Here is an 18,743-nt window from a genome sequence, read left to right as displayed (position 1 = left end):
CGACCTGGAGGCCCACCTGCTTGCAGAGTCTGTTCTGCAAAAGCGGCGATTCCCAGGATGCGGAATTCTGCACCCCGCGGCGCACAATTCAGAAGCACTCCAGAATATTAAAAAGATGTTTTAAAAAGGCAGCAGCCACCGGCTGGACTTCAGAGCATGGCTGTTTGCAGCTGCCGCAAGCAGCTGGGGAGTTCGTGTTCTCCAAACCGACTGGCACGTGGCATGGGGAGGCCGGGCCCTGTGCCCAGGCAGAAGCTTTGGGTGCTCAAGAGGCATGACGATTCCTGAACTTATCAGAGGAAATATCGCCTCATTCTTAACCAGAGACGGGGTGAGCTCCGATCCTTGTGCGGTGCAGTGAATTGACTGAAGCTGCGTTTAAGGCCTGCCAGAATCGCTGGTGTGGGACGCGGCAGATTCCAAACTGGACAACTTCCCAGGACTTTATTTTTCACAGCAAATTTTTCATCTCGTACATTCATTAGTAACAATGAATGGATGCCAATTACAAATACAATATGAGGCAAGCTTGGCAAAGCCGTAAGTAACGTTTTCTTGGAGATTATCCCTAGCAGAGATGTGGAAGAAAGCGTGCATGTCATTGGAATACGTATATGTCTCCATGTGAAATCAAAAACAGTAACTGTGAAATGGGAAGTGCCCACCAGTCTTGGAAAATGCTGAGCTGTGCTGCAAGACACGCTGCACTCTGACTCCCTCAGAAGTGTATTTCGGCACGGCACAAATGCAGCATCTCCAGAGAGGCTCACCTGGCACCTGGGTGGCGCGGCCTTCTTCGGCAGGCTTCCCAGCTTGTTCATAGTCCACCACATTTTGCGGGGGGTCCAGGTGACCCCATTCTTCACTTGTAGCCCTCCTGCATTTTCCCTCTGCTGCTTCTACTTTTCTTCTTTCTCATGCTGCACACAGAAATGTGCAGAGGAGGAGAATCAGGTGTGCCAGGCCAAGGTCCGCGGTGATGCCTCTTCCCCTCTCTGCTCACTTGTTTCCACATGCCCTGCGGCAGCATCAGGACGGAGCAGCCCTAGGCGGCCGGGCCACGGAAGCCGGCCCCCGGGAAGAGGCACCTGCTGCAGCAGCAGCTGGGGGCCTCGTGGGGCGTCTTGGGCTGGAGCCCAGGATGAAGGTGCAGGCGAGTTTTGGGGAAGGGGTTTGCCAGGAGAAAGCAACACTCTGTGTGTGTGCTTCTGCTTGTGCAAACAAAGGCATGAGTGTAAACCTGAGCTCACTGCTGGAGAGAGACTGGCATGATGGTTATGTATTTTTTACCATTTCAGTCCTTTATTGGCTTAATTACAGTTTACACTTTTGTTTGTTGCTATGATGTTATAATAGTGTACATTTTTAATGTTGCAAGCCACCTTGAGTCTCAACACGGGGAGTAGGTGAGTTATAACAATCATAATTGGAATAATAATTAGTAATAATTAAAAATCATAATGCTTGCTGTTGCTCAGGGGACTGAGGCTTCATCGCAAGCATCTTTGCATCCCTCGGTCAGCAAACCCTGTGAAAGGAGTCCAGCTCGAGGCAAGGGGACTGAGCTCTCGAAGGGCAGTCCTGCAGCAGCGGAAACGCACTGCCCTGATGGAAGATTGCCCAAGGAGCCAGCCAGAGCCCCTTCCCTGGCGGAGCAATGATGTAAGAAAGAAGGACGAGGAAACCGGCCGGGCTGGTGTGGCGAGTTGGTCACTGCTTGAGCCTTGAGTGGGAATGAAGTCTGTGGGAAGCCTGCCTGGCGGAGTCTTCGCCACCTTAAACGTGCCTTTTCCTGTCAAGCTCAAAGGAGTTGAGGGAAAGTAGAGAAACCCCGTGCAAGGCTGAGTGATAGTGCGTGTGAAGGAAAGGGGGGGTGGAGGGGAGAATGGAGGTGCCACACGGGTTGTACTGAAACTTTCCTTTACGTGCAAGGGAACCAAGTGTTGCCCGGCGCTCACCTTTACTTCTCCAGCTGTTGACTCTTTGCACTCTCATGCGCACTCACACACACACCTGGACATGTGCAGGATTCTGCCCGTCACCGTTAGGGCTTCCCCCGTAGAAAAGGAGCAGTATCGGTTGGCGTGAATCCGACAGCTTGCCAAGCTCTTTCTGTGGGCTTTGTTGTTCTGGCAATCAGAGAAGAAGCAGGCAGGCTGAGGTTGTGCAGTACACAATCAATGCTCCCCTGCCCTGCGAGGCTCTGGATTTGAGAAGCGTTCGGGGAACCCAGCCATCTCCCTGAAGAGTCGCCCATGACCAAGAACTGCGAAGCACAGGCTGTTCGTTGCAAAGATGGGGCAGTTCGGGAGAAGGGGAAGGAAGCTAGGAGGACACAAGCAGGAGTCGATGCAGGATTATTCTCTGTAATTTGTTTACGTTTTGCTTCTAAAAGCTGAGGAAAGAGTAATTTTAGCAGGTTTCTCTTTGCCTTCCCTCCATTTTGGGGATTGGTACGTGTTTTAGATGAACCTTGTTTTTCTTTTAGTTACTACGAGGGGTCTTCAAAAAGGTTCTGCACTTTTATATTTTCCTTGGCGACAGTGAGGGCGGGAGGTGCAGTGACTGGCTGCGTCTGAGGGTGTCATGGGACTAGTCTGTCTGGCAAGCCGGCTGCCCTGGCAGATTCGCGAAAGTTGTCACGCTGTGGCCAGATGCCTGCGAAACTTATGAATTGAGCTAGAGAGGAGCAGTGTTCTGCATATGCTTTTTGTGGGCAGAAGGTGTGCCGGGGGCGCCGGTTCATCTCCGCGTGTGCTCAGCACGTTGAGAAAGTTCTCTCTCAAAGAGTCGTTCGTGAGTGGGTGGAAAGCTCCAAAAGCGGCTGGATTAGTGTGACGGATGCAGAGTGCTCCGGATGTCCAGCTGCAGCCACGACCATGAGGGATGAAGAAAGGGCCCTGGAACAGAAGAGTAACAGCTGAAGAGGTTGCAGGGAAGTGGAATGTGCGTGTTGGATTGCCCGGCCCCGTGCAGCGAAGTGTGTGCCAGGTGGGGGCCCAAGCAACTGACGGGGGAGCATAAGCACAAGCGCTTGGACGTGTGTTCCCGGCACTTGGCCTGTTGCCATGAAGAAGGTGGCAGTTTCCTGCAGCGGACGGTCACTGGTGCTGAAAGGTGGGTTCACCATCACGCGCCCGAAAGCAAGCGGCAGAGTGTGCAGTGGAAGCATCTGGCCTCTCCTGCCGCAAGGAAATTCCAGCTGCAGTGTTGGCAGGAAAGTCGGTGCCACCCGTCTGCGGGGACTCTCGAGGGCCTGCTCTCGGGAGCCTGGCACAACGGTCACAGGCGCAACGTATTGGGACACGCTTTAGAAAGAACTCAAACCCGCAACCTGCCCTAAAAGAAGAGGAGATCTGTCAAAGGGAATTGTGTTGTTGTATGACAACTCCTGCCCCCACGGCGCAGACCACACATTGGAAACCCTCAGACAATTGAGGTGGGCGGTTATGGAATACCCAGCATATAGTCCGGACCTTTCTGGACCACTCAAAGAAGCTTCAAGGGGAGAGGATCTCCATGGGATGATGATGTGAAGGCAGCGGTGCATCAGTGGCTCCGTGCTCAGCCAAAACCCATTTTTGCTGGTGGAATTAAAAAGTCGGTATGATGCTGGGGAAAATGCGCCCAGGAGGCACGCGCAGGATCGCATGGTAAGCAGGACTCGGAGGCAGCTCTGCAGAAGCTCGCTCTGCTTGCTCCCGCCTGTCACGTCTTTCCAGCCTGCTGACAGCGGACGCTGCACTTCCACATCTCCCGTGGAAAGCCCTGCAGTTCCAGGGCCAAGGGCTGCACGGGGGGGGGGGGATCCACTCGGGGTTTGTCGACAAGCGCAACATGTGCGCACCCTGCCCAGCAAGGCACCTGCTGCTGCCCGCGGTGGTTCTTCAGCTGTGCAGAGCAGCCTCTTGGAGGAGGAGACGGTCGCTGGCAGACGGCTGCATCGCCACCTGCAAGGCTTGCCAAGAGCGCCCTCCGGCCCAAAGAGGCCGCCCAGCTCCTGCCCCACTGATGCGGCTGCTGGCCTTGCGGCGCGCTGTGAGGAACCACTTCCACAGGGTGAGCAGTGGGGCAGGCTCATGCTTTCCGGACGTTGCTGAATGATGTGAAATCACCAAAGGGCTGCTGAGGCAAGAGGTCAAATTTGGAGGTTTGGGAGCCCCCCATTTCTGCCCCTTGGAGCTCGCCAGGACCCACACGCTCACATGACCTCCAAAATTGCTACCACTGAGCTGCAGCCAACTTTCGGCACCAGCTTGGCAGCTAGCAAAAAGCTGCATTTTTGCTAGCTGCCGAAAAGCTGCGTGCAGGGAAGACCCGCCTTGTTTGAATACAGAACCGAGCTCCGCTGGGGTGCAAGCAGCCTGGCCGAGGGCCTTTCTGGGACGGGGAGCCCTGAGGGGAGCGGGCATCCCCGGCGCTTTGCAGCCGCAGCCACTCCTGGATCTTGGAGGTGTGTGCCCTCTCCTCTCGAGGAAGGGAGTCGGAACCCTGGCTGGCAACGGGGGCAGAGCGCGCCCCTCGTGGTGAGGCTGGCAGCAAAGCTCTTCACAGACACCTCGTGCAGGATGAGCTCCCCGAAAGGGGTCCCATCTAGGAGGGAGGCTGCACGCTTCCTCCGCGAGCCACTCGCCTTGTTCCACTCGCCTGGGGGCACGTGGCCACAGGCTTGCTTCCTCGCTAGCCTTGGCCCTCGCAGCCGGCACCCCCCAGCTCCCGGGATGCGCAGGCCTGGTGGAGGCACTCCACCCTCCCTCTTGGCAGCCACTTGGCGCAAGGACTGGCCACACTGCGCGGGTGCAGGATCCTTCCCGCGGTCCATGCAGGCAGCCCGCGGATTGTGCACCCAGAAGGGCACTTTCTGCCGCGTCTGGGGATTGTGCCACCTGCGGAGTCTTCTCTGATTTGAACATGTGCGGGGCATTTGCTTGTTTTCAGTGCTTCCAACAGAGACTTTTTCTGGTCTGCTTTTAAGCGATTAACTGTGAGCATTTTGCATGTCAGTCCTTTATGCTGTGAGCCACTTTGGGCGCTTTTTTCCCAAGCAAAGCGGTTTCTAAACAGAAGTGGCTGCTGCGGAGAGAGGCCCGGCATGCCTGGGAGAGCCGCGCGAGGCCACGCCAGACCTGCCCGAGCGCCTCGCCCCGCTCACCTCGCTCTCCCTCCTGCAGGTGCAACCTGACCTGCCCTGTCGGCCACTACGGCGTGAACTGCGAGGAGTCCTGCAACTGCCGCGAGGATTCGTGCAACCCCCTGACCGGGACCTGCCACATGGGTGAGTTCCCCCGGGGAGCACGGCTCGGGGGGCACCACCCTCGGGGGCCCGCTCCCCCCCAGCAGCGTGGGTCTGGTGCTGGCGGAGGCTGACGGGGCGCTCGGTTCCTCTCCAGAGGCCAACCAGCGGATGGGGGTCGTCGGGGCAGTCGCTCTGCTGGCCTTCCTGCTCATCCTGCTCCTCTCCCTCCTGAGCTGCTGCTGCATTTGCCGCAAGAAGGACCGAGCGCGGGAGTAAGTGCGGGGGCCGCGCGGACCGGGGGGGGGTGCCTGGGCCCTGCCCTTCCTGGGCGAAGGCTCCAGGGTTGCCGGCCGTGGGGAGGGGCCGGATCTGCTCCTGGAGAGTGGCGACAAGTGGGCAGGGAACGCTGCGGACACGCTTGGGCCCCAGGGGGCATGCCATGGGCGCCACCGCAAAATGGCCACCGTGAGGGAGCCTGGCTGTTCACGAGAGCGCACAAGAGGTATGGCGGAGTGGGGAGAGGTGAGGGGGACGAAGTAGGGAGTCAGAGCGGGTGGAAGGAGCACGTCTGGGGACTCAGAAAGCAGAGGAAGGCTGGCCTACAGTTCCCGAGGCTCTTCTTACGGGGAGGGAGCTGCAGGAGCCGTTCCGGGGACGCCTCCGAAGGGCACAGGCAGACGTGCTTGAGGGACCGTGCGTTTCCACCCACATTCCTGCAGCATGGGGCAGGAGTGGCCATGCGCGCCCCCTTGTGCTGTAAGAAGCTGCCGTGCATGGACCTCCGGAGGAGCCGCGAGCCCCTTTGCAGCCTCCTGGGCTAGGCTCCTGAGGGTGGCTGCCCGGGTGCCGAAAGAGGCAGATTTTCAGCAGGTGGCTCGGTGCAGCGACAGAGGGGGGCAGGGAGGGGGTGCCGGACCAGAAACTGGGTTGGGGATGCTGGGTGCCCAGCTGGGAGGGAGGGTGGGATCTTGTGCTTGGGGGAGGAGGCGCGAGGGCCAGACGGGCCTGGGAGGGGGGGCAGAAGGCCCAGCAGCACGAGGGGTGGGGCCAGGCCTCATGCTTTTCCATGGAGGAGCAAAAGGCCCACATGAGATGCTTCCCGCCCGTGGCCAGCCCGGGGGCTGTGCAGCCGGGGAGCCAGGCGGGCCGCGTTTCCCCTTCCTGTGGCTGCAAGGAGTGCTGTCCATTCCGGCACCTTGTACCCTGCGCACCCCAGTGTCACGAGGCAGAGTGGCCCCACACACGTGCCGCAGCCATGCCGAGCCGCCCCTCATGCGGCATCTTCACAGGCCGCCGGACTTGTTTTGCAGCCCGAGCCAGACCCCGGCCCATGAGAAGCCCCCCAAATGCCTCTGCGGCAGGTTCAGCCGGATCAGCATGAAGCTGCCTCGGATTCCGCTCCACCGCCAGAAGCTGCCAAAGGTTGTAGGTAAGCAAGAGCACCTCACCTGCCCGGCCGCGGTTCCACCTGCTGACAGTCGCGTGGCCAGTCTCACGGGGGGCAGACACGTTCGGGGAGCCTGGGTTGGGCCGCAGTGGGTGCTGCCACACGGAGGGACAGCAGGCAAGATGCGCCCGCCCCCTTGCTCTGGGGCTCCCCCCCAGGTTCCCCCCCACACACTCTGCTCCCCCTGCCTTCGTCACGCAGCGCTCTCTCATGCTGTCTTGGCTCAGAGAAGCGCAGGGTGCGGAGGCAAGCAGCTGCAGCTGGCATCTCGGGTCTCCCCAGGGCTGGTCCGCCTCCAGGCCCTTGTGGGGCGGGCTAGGAATCGTCCGGAGAGGCGAAGGCTCCGGGGGCACAGCCTCTTCCTCTGCAGCTCACCCTGCCTCTTCTGCAAGTCGAAGAAAAAAGCAGGAGGCGAAGGTGCCGCTGTCTGCAGGGAAGACGGGCGCTGAGAGGGCCAGGGAGCAGGTGCCGGCAGGAGGGGCGGGAGCAGCGCGCTGGGGAGCCGAAGCACGGGGGGCACCATATTCGCGGCCCTCCAGACTGCACGACCCAGAGCACTGCGGCCCCCGCACCCCCTGTGCCATTCGCTGGCAGCCCCACAGGGGGCGCTCTTGTGCTCCGCCCCACCTGCCGGCTCTGCGAGGGGTGTCCGGCCGGCCGCGGTGGGAGCCGCAGCCTGGACTGGAAGGCCCTTCTCTCGCCTCAGCCAGTCGGTGCGATGGCAGCAGCGCTCGGGGGGCCCCAGTGGGGACTCTGGCCACCCGCTGCAGGTTGTCAGCAGACTGCATGGCACCCAAGGTGCCGGTGAGTGAGATGGATGGGCGAAGCATCCAGTTCAAAGGTTCGGGGTTCTGGTCGCAAACACGCAGGACTTTAATGGTGCGCTCGGATCTGTCCTCCTCGAAATCCATGCGGGGTGAAGGCAAAAGCTGTCCTGCTCCTCCATGACATCATGGAGCAAAAGCAAAGGGGCTGCATGGTACCAGGATTTCCCTGCATTCCCCCCGCGAGGCCCGGCCAGCCGGGGTGCCTGGCTCCTTCGGGGATGGAGAAACAGGGAGAAAACACGCAGCACAAGACTGCAGAGGAGCGGGGGAGATAGCAGGAGACTTCCGGGGGCTAGCGGGCCTCCCCCAGCCCCAGGCCCCGGCGGTCCTCACTCCAGAAACTGTACTTGAGGCGGAGTTCATGCAGCGCCAGGGGAGGCCCGACTCCAGATGAGTCCCCTCTGGGGCAGCACTTCCCAGCCCAGCCTCTCCCGCCACACCCCAACAGGGTGGGGAAGTGTGGGGGCCCATCCCTAAGCCCAAGGAGTGCGACTCCGCGGAGTGGAGCCATTTCCCCAGCGAAACAGTGACAGCTGCTGTGTTTGCAGAAGCAGGCTCCTTCGGAGAAGAGAGGCTCCTTCTGTGGAGCAGAGGCGCTGGCTGAATGGGCCGGTGTGTGTGTGATTTCCTGGCGCTTGCTGCTGCTGGGAGGCTCTGTATAAACAGGGTGGCAAGAGCGCTGCCCTCCGCCGCTGTCAATTCCCAGAAGTGGGCTGAGCAGGCTGCTCCTGCTGCCGGGGGTGTGGAGGACGATCCGAGCGCTCTGCACGGCGGCAGAGGCACGCAGAGCCTTGGAAAGGCGCTCCACCTCCCCACTCGGAACATTGCCTCTTTCCCGGCCCTCTGCCCTGGCACACGGAAAAAAGCCTTTGTGCAGGATCCCACCACGGGGTCCACGGCGCCTACTCTCAGGTGCCCCCTTGGCAGTAAATCCAAGCGTTTTCTAGGACACCCGCGGTTCCCATTAGTTGCCCGGGCTCGCACCAGCTGAGAGACCTCCGGCATCCCCCCTCCCCCATGAATTTGGCCAATCCCGTTTCAAGCCACTCACTGGTTTACGTTACTAATGTTTATGTTCGTTTAAGTTAATTAACTTAATGTTCTTTTAAAGCACACCAAGCCTCTGGTGGTGCACGATGCACTATGTGGGCCATAAAACAATGACAGCAGCGCATCACGTAGCCAGGATGAAATCAACAGCAAAGAGTAGAACTATTCCAGCGTGTAAGACCTGCGGCGGGGGTGCGCGGGGGCCAGAAGCACAGGTGGGGCCCCCGGCGGGCGAGCCAGAGGGGCTCCAGGCAGAAAAGCGTCCGGCCGGCCGGCCCGCTGGGCGTCGTGGGCCCTCTCTCGCCTGAGCGGCCCGCCTGGCGGGGGTGGACAGGTCTTCGCCCGGAGGCAGAGGGCTGCGGCAAAGGCTCCAGGTGAGCCTGTCTGGGGAAGCGGCCACCCCCCCACCTTCCTTGGCAGGGGCACCTGGACGGCAGGTCTTCACACCGGGTGAAGGAGCGCCAGCGTGGAGCAGTGGGTAAGAGCACAGGACTGAGGCCTGGGAGATCCGGGTTCAAGTCCCCGCCCAGCCATGGGGTGCACAGGCAGTCTTTGGGCCAGTCACAGACTCTCAGCCTAGCCTACCTCACAAGGCTGTCGGTGTGGAGAGGAAGAGGAGGATTATGTAAGCTATCCTGAGTTCCTTGGAAGGAAACTGGTGGGATAGAAGTTCAATCAATGGTGGACGGGAGGAGAGAGCCACCCGGGAACTGCGCCCAGCTGCTTGAGGCTCTAAAGCGCTTCGAAGCCGTCCGGCAGAGGAAGGGCCTGCTGCACAGGCGGCGATGTGTCCGGGCTGCCTTCACGGGTTACGCAAATCCAGATGCGAGGTTAGCAGAGCACGAGCAGCCGAGCTGTCCAAGTGGGTCCAAGGCCACGGCCCATCACACGCTCGCCTGGTCTGCGCAGGAGCCACACATGCTCTGTTCCGCGGTGCGTGTGCGACCGTTCAGGCCGGGGCGGGCGAGGGGAACCCCTGCAGGCGGCATCTCGCTCGCCCTTGGCTGCTGGCTGAGCTTGGCGTCGCCCCCAGTGTCAGCTGGAGGAGAAGTTGTCCTGGAGCAGTCAAGCCACGCACGATGCCAGACCACTCGAGCATCGTCGCATGGGTTTTTCTGTCCTGCAGAGCAGCGGTCAGGTTTGCGTCAGGGCATAGACAGCAAGGGGAGTGGGCTGTTCTCCACTCCGCAGACCCAGCACAGATCTCCCCATTTGGCACACTCTGGGGAGCACCGGGGAGCGATCCCTTGGAGGCCCAAGGGGCAGGAGGGGTTCAGCGCCATGGTCCAGATCTCACTGCATGGAGGTTTTTGTTTTTTCAACGGCTTGCAGCTGCATGTGATGCACTTAGTGTGGCCCCAAATTACATTCCAGAGAAGGTGCCTTTGGTTTGCGCTGAAAGGCAGCCCTTCCTGAGAGCTCCCTGACTTGCCCAGTTTCTGTACTGCCCAATAGCAATAATTAAGCCATAAAGGAGGACGCAAGATAAAATGCAGAAGTCCAAAAATGCAGTGTAAAGTAAGTAATATAAACAAAAAAAATGTAAAAGCTTGTTATATTTTTGGAACAGATCACACTTGGCTACTGATGTGGCAGCTGGTATTTCAGTGTTCTGCAACCGATCCCTGTCAGGTGGGGGTACCCCAAGCTGAGATCTTATTAAGCCTGAACTTGGTGCTGACCTAGGAGCATGCCCCCCCGCCAGCTAGGAAGACCCTGGCCCCAACTTAGTCCATGATGGGTGGGCATGAGCACCCACGCCACATGCAGACTGCCACCCTCCATTCCCTCAGGGACCGGCACAGTGGTAAATATTGCCAAAATAATTACGCCGAGAATTTTCAACACACCAAAGAACCTACGCGGGGCAAAATTGTCCAGTACGCACAGCTCTGGCTGGATGCTCTTCTAATGCATTTGAGTGAGTTCGCTGGCTTGTTTATGTGAATTGTTTGCCACCACTGCCACCCCACCCCCAAGAACAAGAAGAACAGAACAGGCATCAAGTGGAATGCGCTGCAGGGCCTGGGGGGTTGGGGGCGGGGTCAGCCCTTGGCCTCCCTTGTGGAACGGCCCCCCCCCCCGAGGGTGGGAAAGGCCGATTCCGCCCCCAGCCCTACTGAGCCACGGCCTCAGAATAGCCAGCACAGGCAGAGGGCCAGTGGCAGCGTCCAGCCATGCCACCTGATCGCCCCTCCCTCGCAGAAGCCCCCTGAAACCATCGTCCGCGGGTCCTGCACGCGGCTCATTAGCACCGCTGCCGGGGTGCGCTCCCGCCCGTGCGCAGCCCCCCTGGGAGGCCTAGCTGCCGCTTCCCTGGCCTGCCAGAGGACTGTTCTTCCTCTGGAATGAGACACTTCGCTCGCAGGCCCCTTTGTTTGGCTTGGCCCGAAGGCCCGCCATGTGTTCTTCAGATTATGCAGCCCTGGCTGCGGGGGGGCTGGCCCGACACAGCTGGCGGGGGGGGCAGGGACGAAGCCCGGCCGGGCAGGCAGCCCTCTCCGCTTTGCCTGGCTGGGTGAGGGGGGCCTCCAGATGCGCCAGATGACAGCTCCATCATCCCCAGCCAGCACAGCCACAATGGGAGGTGCAGTCCAACATACCTGGAGGGCGCCTAGTTGGGGAAAGTTGGCTTTCAGTGATGGCAGCAAGGAGGGGTGCAGTTCTGCCGTGCCCACGAACAGGATGGGAACAACCCCCCCCCCCATTGTCTCTTCCCAGCACCTTTGGCTTAGACTGTCTCTGCCCAGGGGGGCATTAAGTTGTCAGCAAGCGCCAGGATGAGGCAGGCGAGGCGAGGCGAGGCGAGCTTCTGTGCTTGCAGGCCGCAAGGGTCAGCGTGCAGGCCCTTGGGATAAGTCCTGTTGTTGCTATTCAGTTCCCAAAACCGGGACTGCAACATTAAAGGACCTGAATATTTGCAACATTAATAGAAATAGGCAAATGCTAAACACAGAAACAGAGCGAGTCAGAAGGGGCTCCCGGGCCACCTAGTCTGGCCTCCAGCTCTAGCCGGCTCCACTCACGACATGCCCACCATGTGCACGTCCAGCCTGTCCTTGAACACCCACACCAATGGGGCCTCACCCACCTCCCGGGGAAGCCCAGTCCATACCCTCGGGGTCCTAACCGTCAGGAAGCACTTCCTGGCATCCACCCTAAATTGCCTATCCTATTAAAGCTATATAAAATGCCACAATTAAAACAGCAATAGCAGCAATGTCAAGGGCAGAGCAGGCTCCCCAGCTGTCAGCGGGCTGTCCTGCCCTGCCTGCCTCCGGAAGCACGACAGGGAGGGTGCCAGGCGTGCCTCCCAGGAGGGCTTTTTCAGAGGCTGGGGTGGCCCCTGAGAAGGCCCTCTCCCGTGCCCCACCATGCATGCCTGTGAGGAACGAGGGGCCAAGAAAGGCCCCCCCTCTGATGCTCTGGGCACGGCCTGGACCTGCGCCAGATGTGGCCTTGTTGGTGGGTCCCAGCACGTTGTCCTGGGCCCAGAAGCCAATGGGGAGCCCCCGCAAGCCCCTGTGTGTCAGTTCCAGAGCCCAGCCTTGGCTGGACTCCTTCATGGCTGGAGGAGGAGGAGGACAAAGACGCGGCTGCTCGGCAGACGTGCTGCAGGGACCTCCGCTGACTGACTCTGGTGCTGCCACAACTGTCATCCTCGTCATTCTCACTTCCTCACCCGACTGGCGTATGCGCTGCGCACCCGCCGTCCAGCAGCCCTGCCCTTCCGGAGGGTCTGTCTGTCGATGGAGGGACAAACGGTACAAAGCATGGTACTGGTTGCACAATTCCACTTCCTGGCAGTCTCAACATGCATCTTATAAAATGCAAGTTTCTAACTCTCAGTGATTCTGTAGATGTAGTTTAAACCATGTGGACAATGCCCACTAAGCAGAGGGCTGAACAAGTTTTCCAGTGCGGGGGGGGGGGGGTGATTCCTTCCCCTCTGCCTTTGCCTCATGCCCTGCTTGCGGCCTTCTCCAATGAAAAGAACAGTTCTTTGCTTTCATCAAGCAGAGTTTTTTATATATTTGCGAGGAAGGTGGGCCCACCAGTAGCTGTTGACAGTAATAGCGAAATGGACCCCATGCCCAGAGGCAGAGTGCCTGAATGCCAGGCACAGGGATCAGACAGCAGGAAAGGTGTGCTGCCCCTCTTGGAAGCAGGTCGCTAACCCAGAGCAGATGGTTGGCCTGATCCAGCAGGGATGCGCTTATGCAAACAGAAAGAAATAATCTTGACTTGCTGTGCCCCCAAAGTGCAGCTTTACTCTGAGCTCCGTGTTTAGCACCAGGCTTATGAGAGAAAATTTGAACCCTCGATTTCAAACGAGCAGCCTAGCATTTGGCTGTGGTCCATTTCAAACATTTTCATTTGCTCAGTCTCACTGAAGACAAGAGACTGGTTTAGATTCCACATGCCGTGGCTGTAATTCTCTCCTTTGCGCCAGAGCTGCAGAAGGCGCAGCCTCACTGCCCCCGGAGCCCCGCAACCTTCCTCTCCGGCTTGCGTTCGCCGGCGGCCACGCAGCCCCTGCAACCCGAGCGCGTCCTCGCGCAGGGCGGTCTCTCCGATGCAAAGCGTGCAGGCTCCGCCAGCCCCTGCCCTGGACGCGGCAGCCGCTCCTGCAGTCTCCCCTGAAAGCAGAGGAGGTCCCACAGGCCCCTCTCCTGCTTCTCGCTGATTAGTGGGAGGCAAGCAGCCTTAGGTGCCTTTCCCACCCTGGACCCCCGTCCTCCAACCCCCCCCCCCCGAGTGAGCCTCAGTGCTCCCACCCTCCTGCTTTGATGGTCCCAGAGGTGGATGCCCCGCAAGGGCGGCTAAGGGTTGAGCAAGACCATGGCTCTTCTCCCTCCCCCCGCGCTTTCTGCTGGCCCCCTTTTTTCGTGTCAGGGAGGGGCCCAGTGGCTTCCTCTGAAAGGAGCTGCTCCACAAGGCAGGCCATTGAGAGTGCGGAGCGGCAGAGGCAAACACGCCGGCAGCAGAGGCCTGCAGGAAGCGGCCCGGTTTTCTCACAGCCGCTCTTGGCATGATTTATTTGGCAGCAAGTCACCCCGAACCAGATGGCCTGCGAGCAGGGCACTCCAGGAGGTGCAGCGCCCCTGGCCTCCTCCGCACAGAAGCCTCCTGTCCTGGGGTCCTCGCAGGCCCAGGCCCAGGGCAGCGGGGTCAGTCCCCTGGCTGGGCACCCCGGCACAGCGGAGCTGCATGCGGGGAGATGCGGGGCGGTCTCGACATTTTGCGCCCTGAGCGGCATCGCAGCAGCCGCGCTGGCAGCAGCTTCCGCCCCTCCTGCCCACCTCACTCTCCCGATCAGAAGCGGACGGAGGGAGGGGGTGGCCCTGTTTGCTCTGCCCCATTGGGAGGAGAGGAATTGTGGGGCTTGGTCAGGGACTTTGTAGTCATTCCCCTATATTATACAAGAAGTGGAGTGGGCTTCCAAAAATTAAGAGGTATGTGCAGGTCCATGGTTGGCACTCTGCACATGATCGAATTACCCTGATTTTCAAGGGAGAGGCGCGCGATACTTGCATGGTAGCCGTGCTGAGAGAAATCACAGGCTGACAGCCTCTGGAGGTCCACGAACTGCCCGCCTGACACAGAAAGACACAGAAAGCCATTTCTAGCAGATGAATTATTCGTGCGTAACAGTGCACTGAAGGACCCTCCGTTAAGCAGTGGGCACAAAGCGCGTCACTGAATGTGCTTGCCCCGGCGACGTCCCCCGATTGCCGGCGCTCCCTTGCAAGGCTGCTCGGAAGCCCTGCGCACCCGGAGCGGACTGAGCGAGCCGCACAGGCTCTGTCCCCCCGCGCCGCGTGCTTCCTCTTGATGGCCGGCCAGAAGAAGCCCTCCGGAGCCATGGGCTTCAGCAGGAGTCCGCGGGGGATTTCATGCCGGCCCGCGGGGGGGTGCCTCCTGCTCACCACAGGCCGGTGCGGGGGCTGGCTGTGCTGCACCCCCTCTTCCTTGGTTGGCATTGCACTCGGGGGGGGGGGGGGGGCTGCCGGTGTTTCCAGGGCACCAGGGAAGAGAGAGAAGGCTTGGTGGGAGCCATGCTGCACCAATTTGGGTATGTTGTTCTTTTGTTGGCATTTCGTTGCTGTTCCTGGTTGTTTTGGAGAATTTTCACTTCTTCGGTATTGTGTCTGGAAACAGATGCATAGTACACTGTTTGAGCGTATGGTGCTTTTTGTTCTGCCTCAGCGGGTGGATTCCCATCCCGTCTTGCCCTCTGCTGGGAGTTGCATCCTGCCGTTTACCCAGGAAGTGGAGGGAGCCCGCCCCTGCTTATCCTCACGGCAACCCTGGGAGATGGAGATGGAGATGGGGCCAAGGTCATACATGGGGAGCTTTGGGGCCAGGTGGGGAGGGGCACCCAGTTCCCCCCACTCCAGCCACCCCATTGCACCATCAGCCCCCCGGCGCCCCGGTCTGCCTCGTTCATTCGTGAGTCGCCTCTTGCTCGGCCCCTCTGCCTCACCTCTCCTCTGCCCCAGCCCCGTTTCTTGACCCTCCAGCTGCTTCCCCGGCCTTTGCCTTTTCTTTGGGCGTTTGCACACGTGGGTGGCCTGGCCATCGGGAAGGAGAACTCAAGAGGCGATGCAAACCTCGTGAGAAGCTCTTCAGCCAGAAGGGGACTGGGCACCCTCTGCTGACAGAAGAAATGAACTCTTTTTAGAAGTCCTTTGTGTGCTCTTCCTTTCTGGCGCTCGTGAGGTCTTTCTCATCGGTCTGAGTTCAGTGTGTGATGAGTGTTGGGAGGACGGCCGGGGCCCAACGAACATGGCTGGGGATCCTCACGGAGCCAAGCTGGCCTTTGAAAATGGGGCCAGCGTGGCGCAGAGACGGGCTTGTCGGACCGCCTGGGCACTCCAGTCCCGTTCTCCACTCAGCTCGCAGAGCTCCCTGGGTAACTCTGGGCCAGGCCCCGACTCCCAGCCTCTCCCCACCTCACAGGGTGGTTGTTACACGGGAGAAATGGGGAGGAGAGGGATTGCGGGCATGGCCATGGGAAAGATGGGGTTCATGTAAGGGCACCGCTTACTCCACCTCCAGTGCCTGGCTTAGCAGGATGCCTCTCCCCAGGCATGTGAGGTCCAGCTTCATCGGAGGCCACAGTAGTTTGCTTGGCTTTTCCCAGGGAGCTGAAGGCAGGTCAAAGGAGAGGTTGTCCTTGGCAGTGCGCGTGGGCCGCCTCTCCCCGTGCATGGATTTGCCGCTTGCTCCAACCGCTGGTTTGGTCAGAGGCCCCCACAGGTCGGAGCATCACCTGCACCTCTTTGCATGCTCTTAAGAACTGCTGCCTGCCCTGTGGCTGCCGAGATTCCCAGATAGGTGCTCACCTGTGCTGCATAACAATCATCTCCAGGTGAGCGAGGGAGGGAGTTTTTGTGTCTTTCCTTGGGTTGTGCCTATTAAATGTCATGGGCTGGTAATTGTGAGAAAGGACAATTGGCCTGCATGTTAGGAACAACATCCTGATGGAGAGCAGCTTTGACAGCAGGAAAAAAATACCTTAGAAGAGATGAGCTCCTCGTTGGAGGCAGGTCACTTGGAATGCCCAAGCATCTATTAGGGATACTATAGCTGTGTCCGGGGGAGGTGGGGGGCCTTCCAGATTCCTTCCAGCTCTGGTTCTATGGCAGTTGCAGCTAAAAAGAGAAAGGGGAAAATACCTTCCTTGCAGAACCTGTAGGCTGGGTTCAGACAACACAAAAACCCAGTTTCAGCCATTGAGTATGTGTTGCCGTTGAACTGTGGGTTACTGTTATCTTGGCCCAGCTACACGAACAAGCCATGGCGAGTTGTTCATCAGGGTTTGTTATCACCGCTGGGTTCAGACAACAGGGTAATCCACAGTTCAACAACCCACACTCAACCCATGCCCGAGCTTGAGCGGATTATTGTGCTGTCTGGACCCAGTCAATTCACTGAAGTGGCTTTGGGGGGGAAGGAGGCAAATCCTCCCAAAGAGGCGTTCCGATTTCCCTGGCGCCACAGTCCCTCTCACGCAAGTAGTCCACCTCTGCCCTGCCCTGAGGCAGCCTGGCCTGAGCAAGCACCCCCAGGTGTGTCAGCGTGCCGTTCGCGTCACTCGGGGGCAGAGCAGCCCTGAGCGCAAAGCCCAGCTCTCCTGCATGGGGCCAATTTCCAGCCCAGCCCCGTTCCCCAGGAGCCCCAGGAGCAGGCTGTGAGGCCAAGAGCCCTGCAGCCACAGGGGTCCTGCCCCGAGCCCACGGGTGGGCACAGCCAGCATGGACTGACGGCCGGCCCCCCGCCTTGTGTCTTCCAGTGGCCCACCACGACCTGGAGAACACCATGAACTGCAGCTTCCTCGAGCCGCCATCCGTGGTGGAGCAGCCGTCCCCATCTTGGTCCTCCCGCGGGTCCTTCTCGTCCTTCGACACCACAGATGAGGGGCCCGTTTACTGCGTGCCGCACGAAGGTCAGTGGGGCCGCGGGGGTCTGGACGGCAGCCAGGGCTCCCCAGCGCCCGGGGCGACCGCCCTGCAGGGCAAGGCGGTGCCTGCATTCCCTGTGGCCACATCAGCAGGTGCCACGCGGCGTGTCAGTGGCATCCGGCCTTTTTGGCAACGGGCCGGTTTTGCGGAAGACCACTTTTCCACGGGCGGGGGGTGGTTTCAGGGTGCTTCAAGCGCATTGCTTGTATTGTGCTCTTTATTTCTATTATCATTGCATTGTGATAATTGTGATAATGAAATAATTATACAAGTTGCCATCATGCAGAATCAGCGGGAGCCCCCCCTGACCTGCCGCCCAGCCCTGTCCTGCTTCCCGGCTCCCTTGCCACTCGCGCACCCTCTCTGGCTTCGCCGCGCCACTTGCCACCCGGCTCTGCCGCTGCCGCTGCCGCCACTTCCTCCTCCTCTTGAGGCCCAAGCCCCAGAAGGGCCCCGATGATAATCCGTATTTGCAGCCGCTCCCAAACTGTGAAGTGGCCACAAATGCAGATAAAAGTTTTGCCTGCTGCTGGGCTCCTGCTGTGCAGCCTGGCTGGGGACCCCTGCTCTGTGTGACAGCCATGCAGAACATTAAAACAAAGTGTACTGTAAAACGGCTGCAGTCCAGCATAGATGGAGAAGACGACTGCAGCAGTAACAGTGTCTAGTGCTGGGCGCCAAGATATAAGGAAGATGCAGGAAAACTAGAAAGGGTCCAGCGGAGGGCCACAAAAACGATCCGGGGTTTGGAAACACTGCCCTGGAGGAGAGACTGGGAGAACTGGGCGTGTTCAGCCTTGCGAAGGGAAGACTGAGGGGGGACATGAGATCCCTCTAGAACAGGGATCCTCAGACTTTTTAAACAGGGCCAGTTCACTGTCCCTCAGACTGTTGGGGGACTGGACTATAGTTTGAAAAAAATATGAACGAATTCCTATGCACACTGCACATATCTTATTTGTAGTGCAAAAACAGGAAAAACAATACAATATTTAAAATGAAGGACGGTTTTAATCAACATAAACGTATTAGTATTTCAATGGGAAGGATGGGCCTGCTCTGGCCACTGCGATGGCCCGTGTCCGGCTCTGCATTTGTCACTGCCAGTCGCAGCAAGGGATGCGAGCGTGCATGGGTGAGTCTGGGTCTGGCCGGAGATGTCAGAGGTTTCATGTGGGGAAAAGGCTGTTCACAGGCACAGGTGCTGCCAAAGAGGGTTGCCATTTTGAGAGCCTGGTTCCTGAGATTAAGATACGTCTCAGGGGAGAGAGATGCATAGAAATTAGTAAGGCTGCTTAACTTGAATGCATCTTTCAGAGAGTCACAATTCACTAAATTCTGGCATATCAGACAAACAGCTCTTTCCTTGTACTGCATGAAAAAGTAATTGTAAGTCCACTGTTCTTTGAATATCCTGCACTCGGAGTCCATTTTTCTTGACATAATGGTTTCCTAGGGATGCAAAATTGCTATTACTAAAATACCAATAAATACAGTGCTACAAAAACAAGATACCAGTACTGACACCCCAGAAGTGTGTCCACAGCAACACAATGAGTATAAAACTGATACGATTAGGACCATTTCTGCAGAGAACAATCATAAGCTCATCATGAGCACAGAGCTCATTGACGTAGGTGGTAGTGTGATCCACAGGGGATCGCTGTTTGGAAAGCAATGGTCAGGTGGCAATGAAACGATCTGTCGCCTCCACA

The 18,743-nt window shown here is 58.9% G+C and overlaps 1 protein-coding gene across 1 annotated transcript in view; it reads left to right on the top strand.

Annotated features, from left to right (window-relative positions):
* SCARF2 (scavenger receptor class F member 2) overlaps positions 1-18,743 on the top strand; it is a 41,011-nt gene that overhangs the window by 15,020 nt on the left and 7,248 nt on the right. The window contains exons 7-10 of the mRNA XM_044444186.1: positions 5,172-5,275; positions 5,391-5,508; positions 6,547-6,665; positions 16,860-17,012. Coding sequence (XP_044300121.1) covers positions 5,172-5,275; positions 5,391-5,508; positions 6,547-6,665; positions 16,860-17,012 — 494 coding nt within the window. The remainder of the gene's footprint in view (positions 1-5,171; positions 5,276-5,390; positions 5,509-6,546; positions 6,666-16,859; positions 17,013-18,743) is intronic.

Source organism: Varanus komodoensis, unplaced genomic scaffold, assembly GCF_004798865.1.
Source record: "Varanus komodoensis strain SLA01 unplaced genomic scaffold, ASM479886v1 scaffold44_3, whole genome shotgun sequence".
NCBI classification, from domain to species: Eukaryota; Metazoa; Chordata; class Lepidosauria; order Squamata; family Varanidae; genus Varanus; species Varanus komodoensis.
Note: the sequence above shows the minus strand (reverse complement) of the source record. Positions and strands in the feature narration are given on the sequence as shown.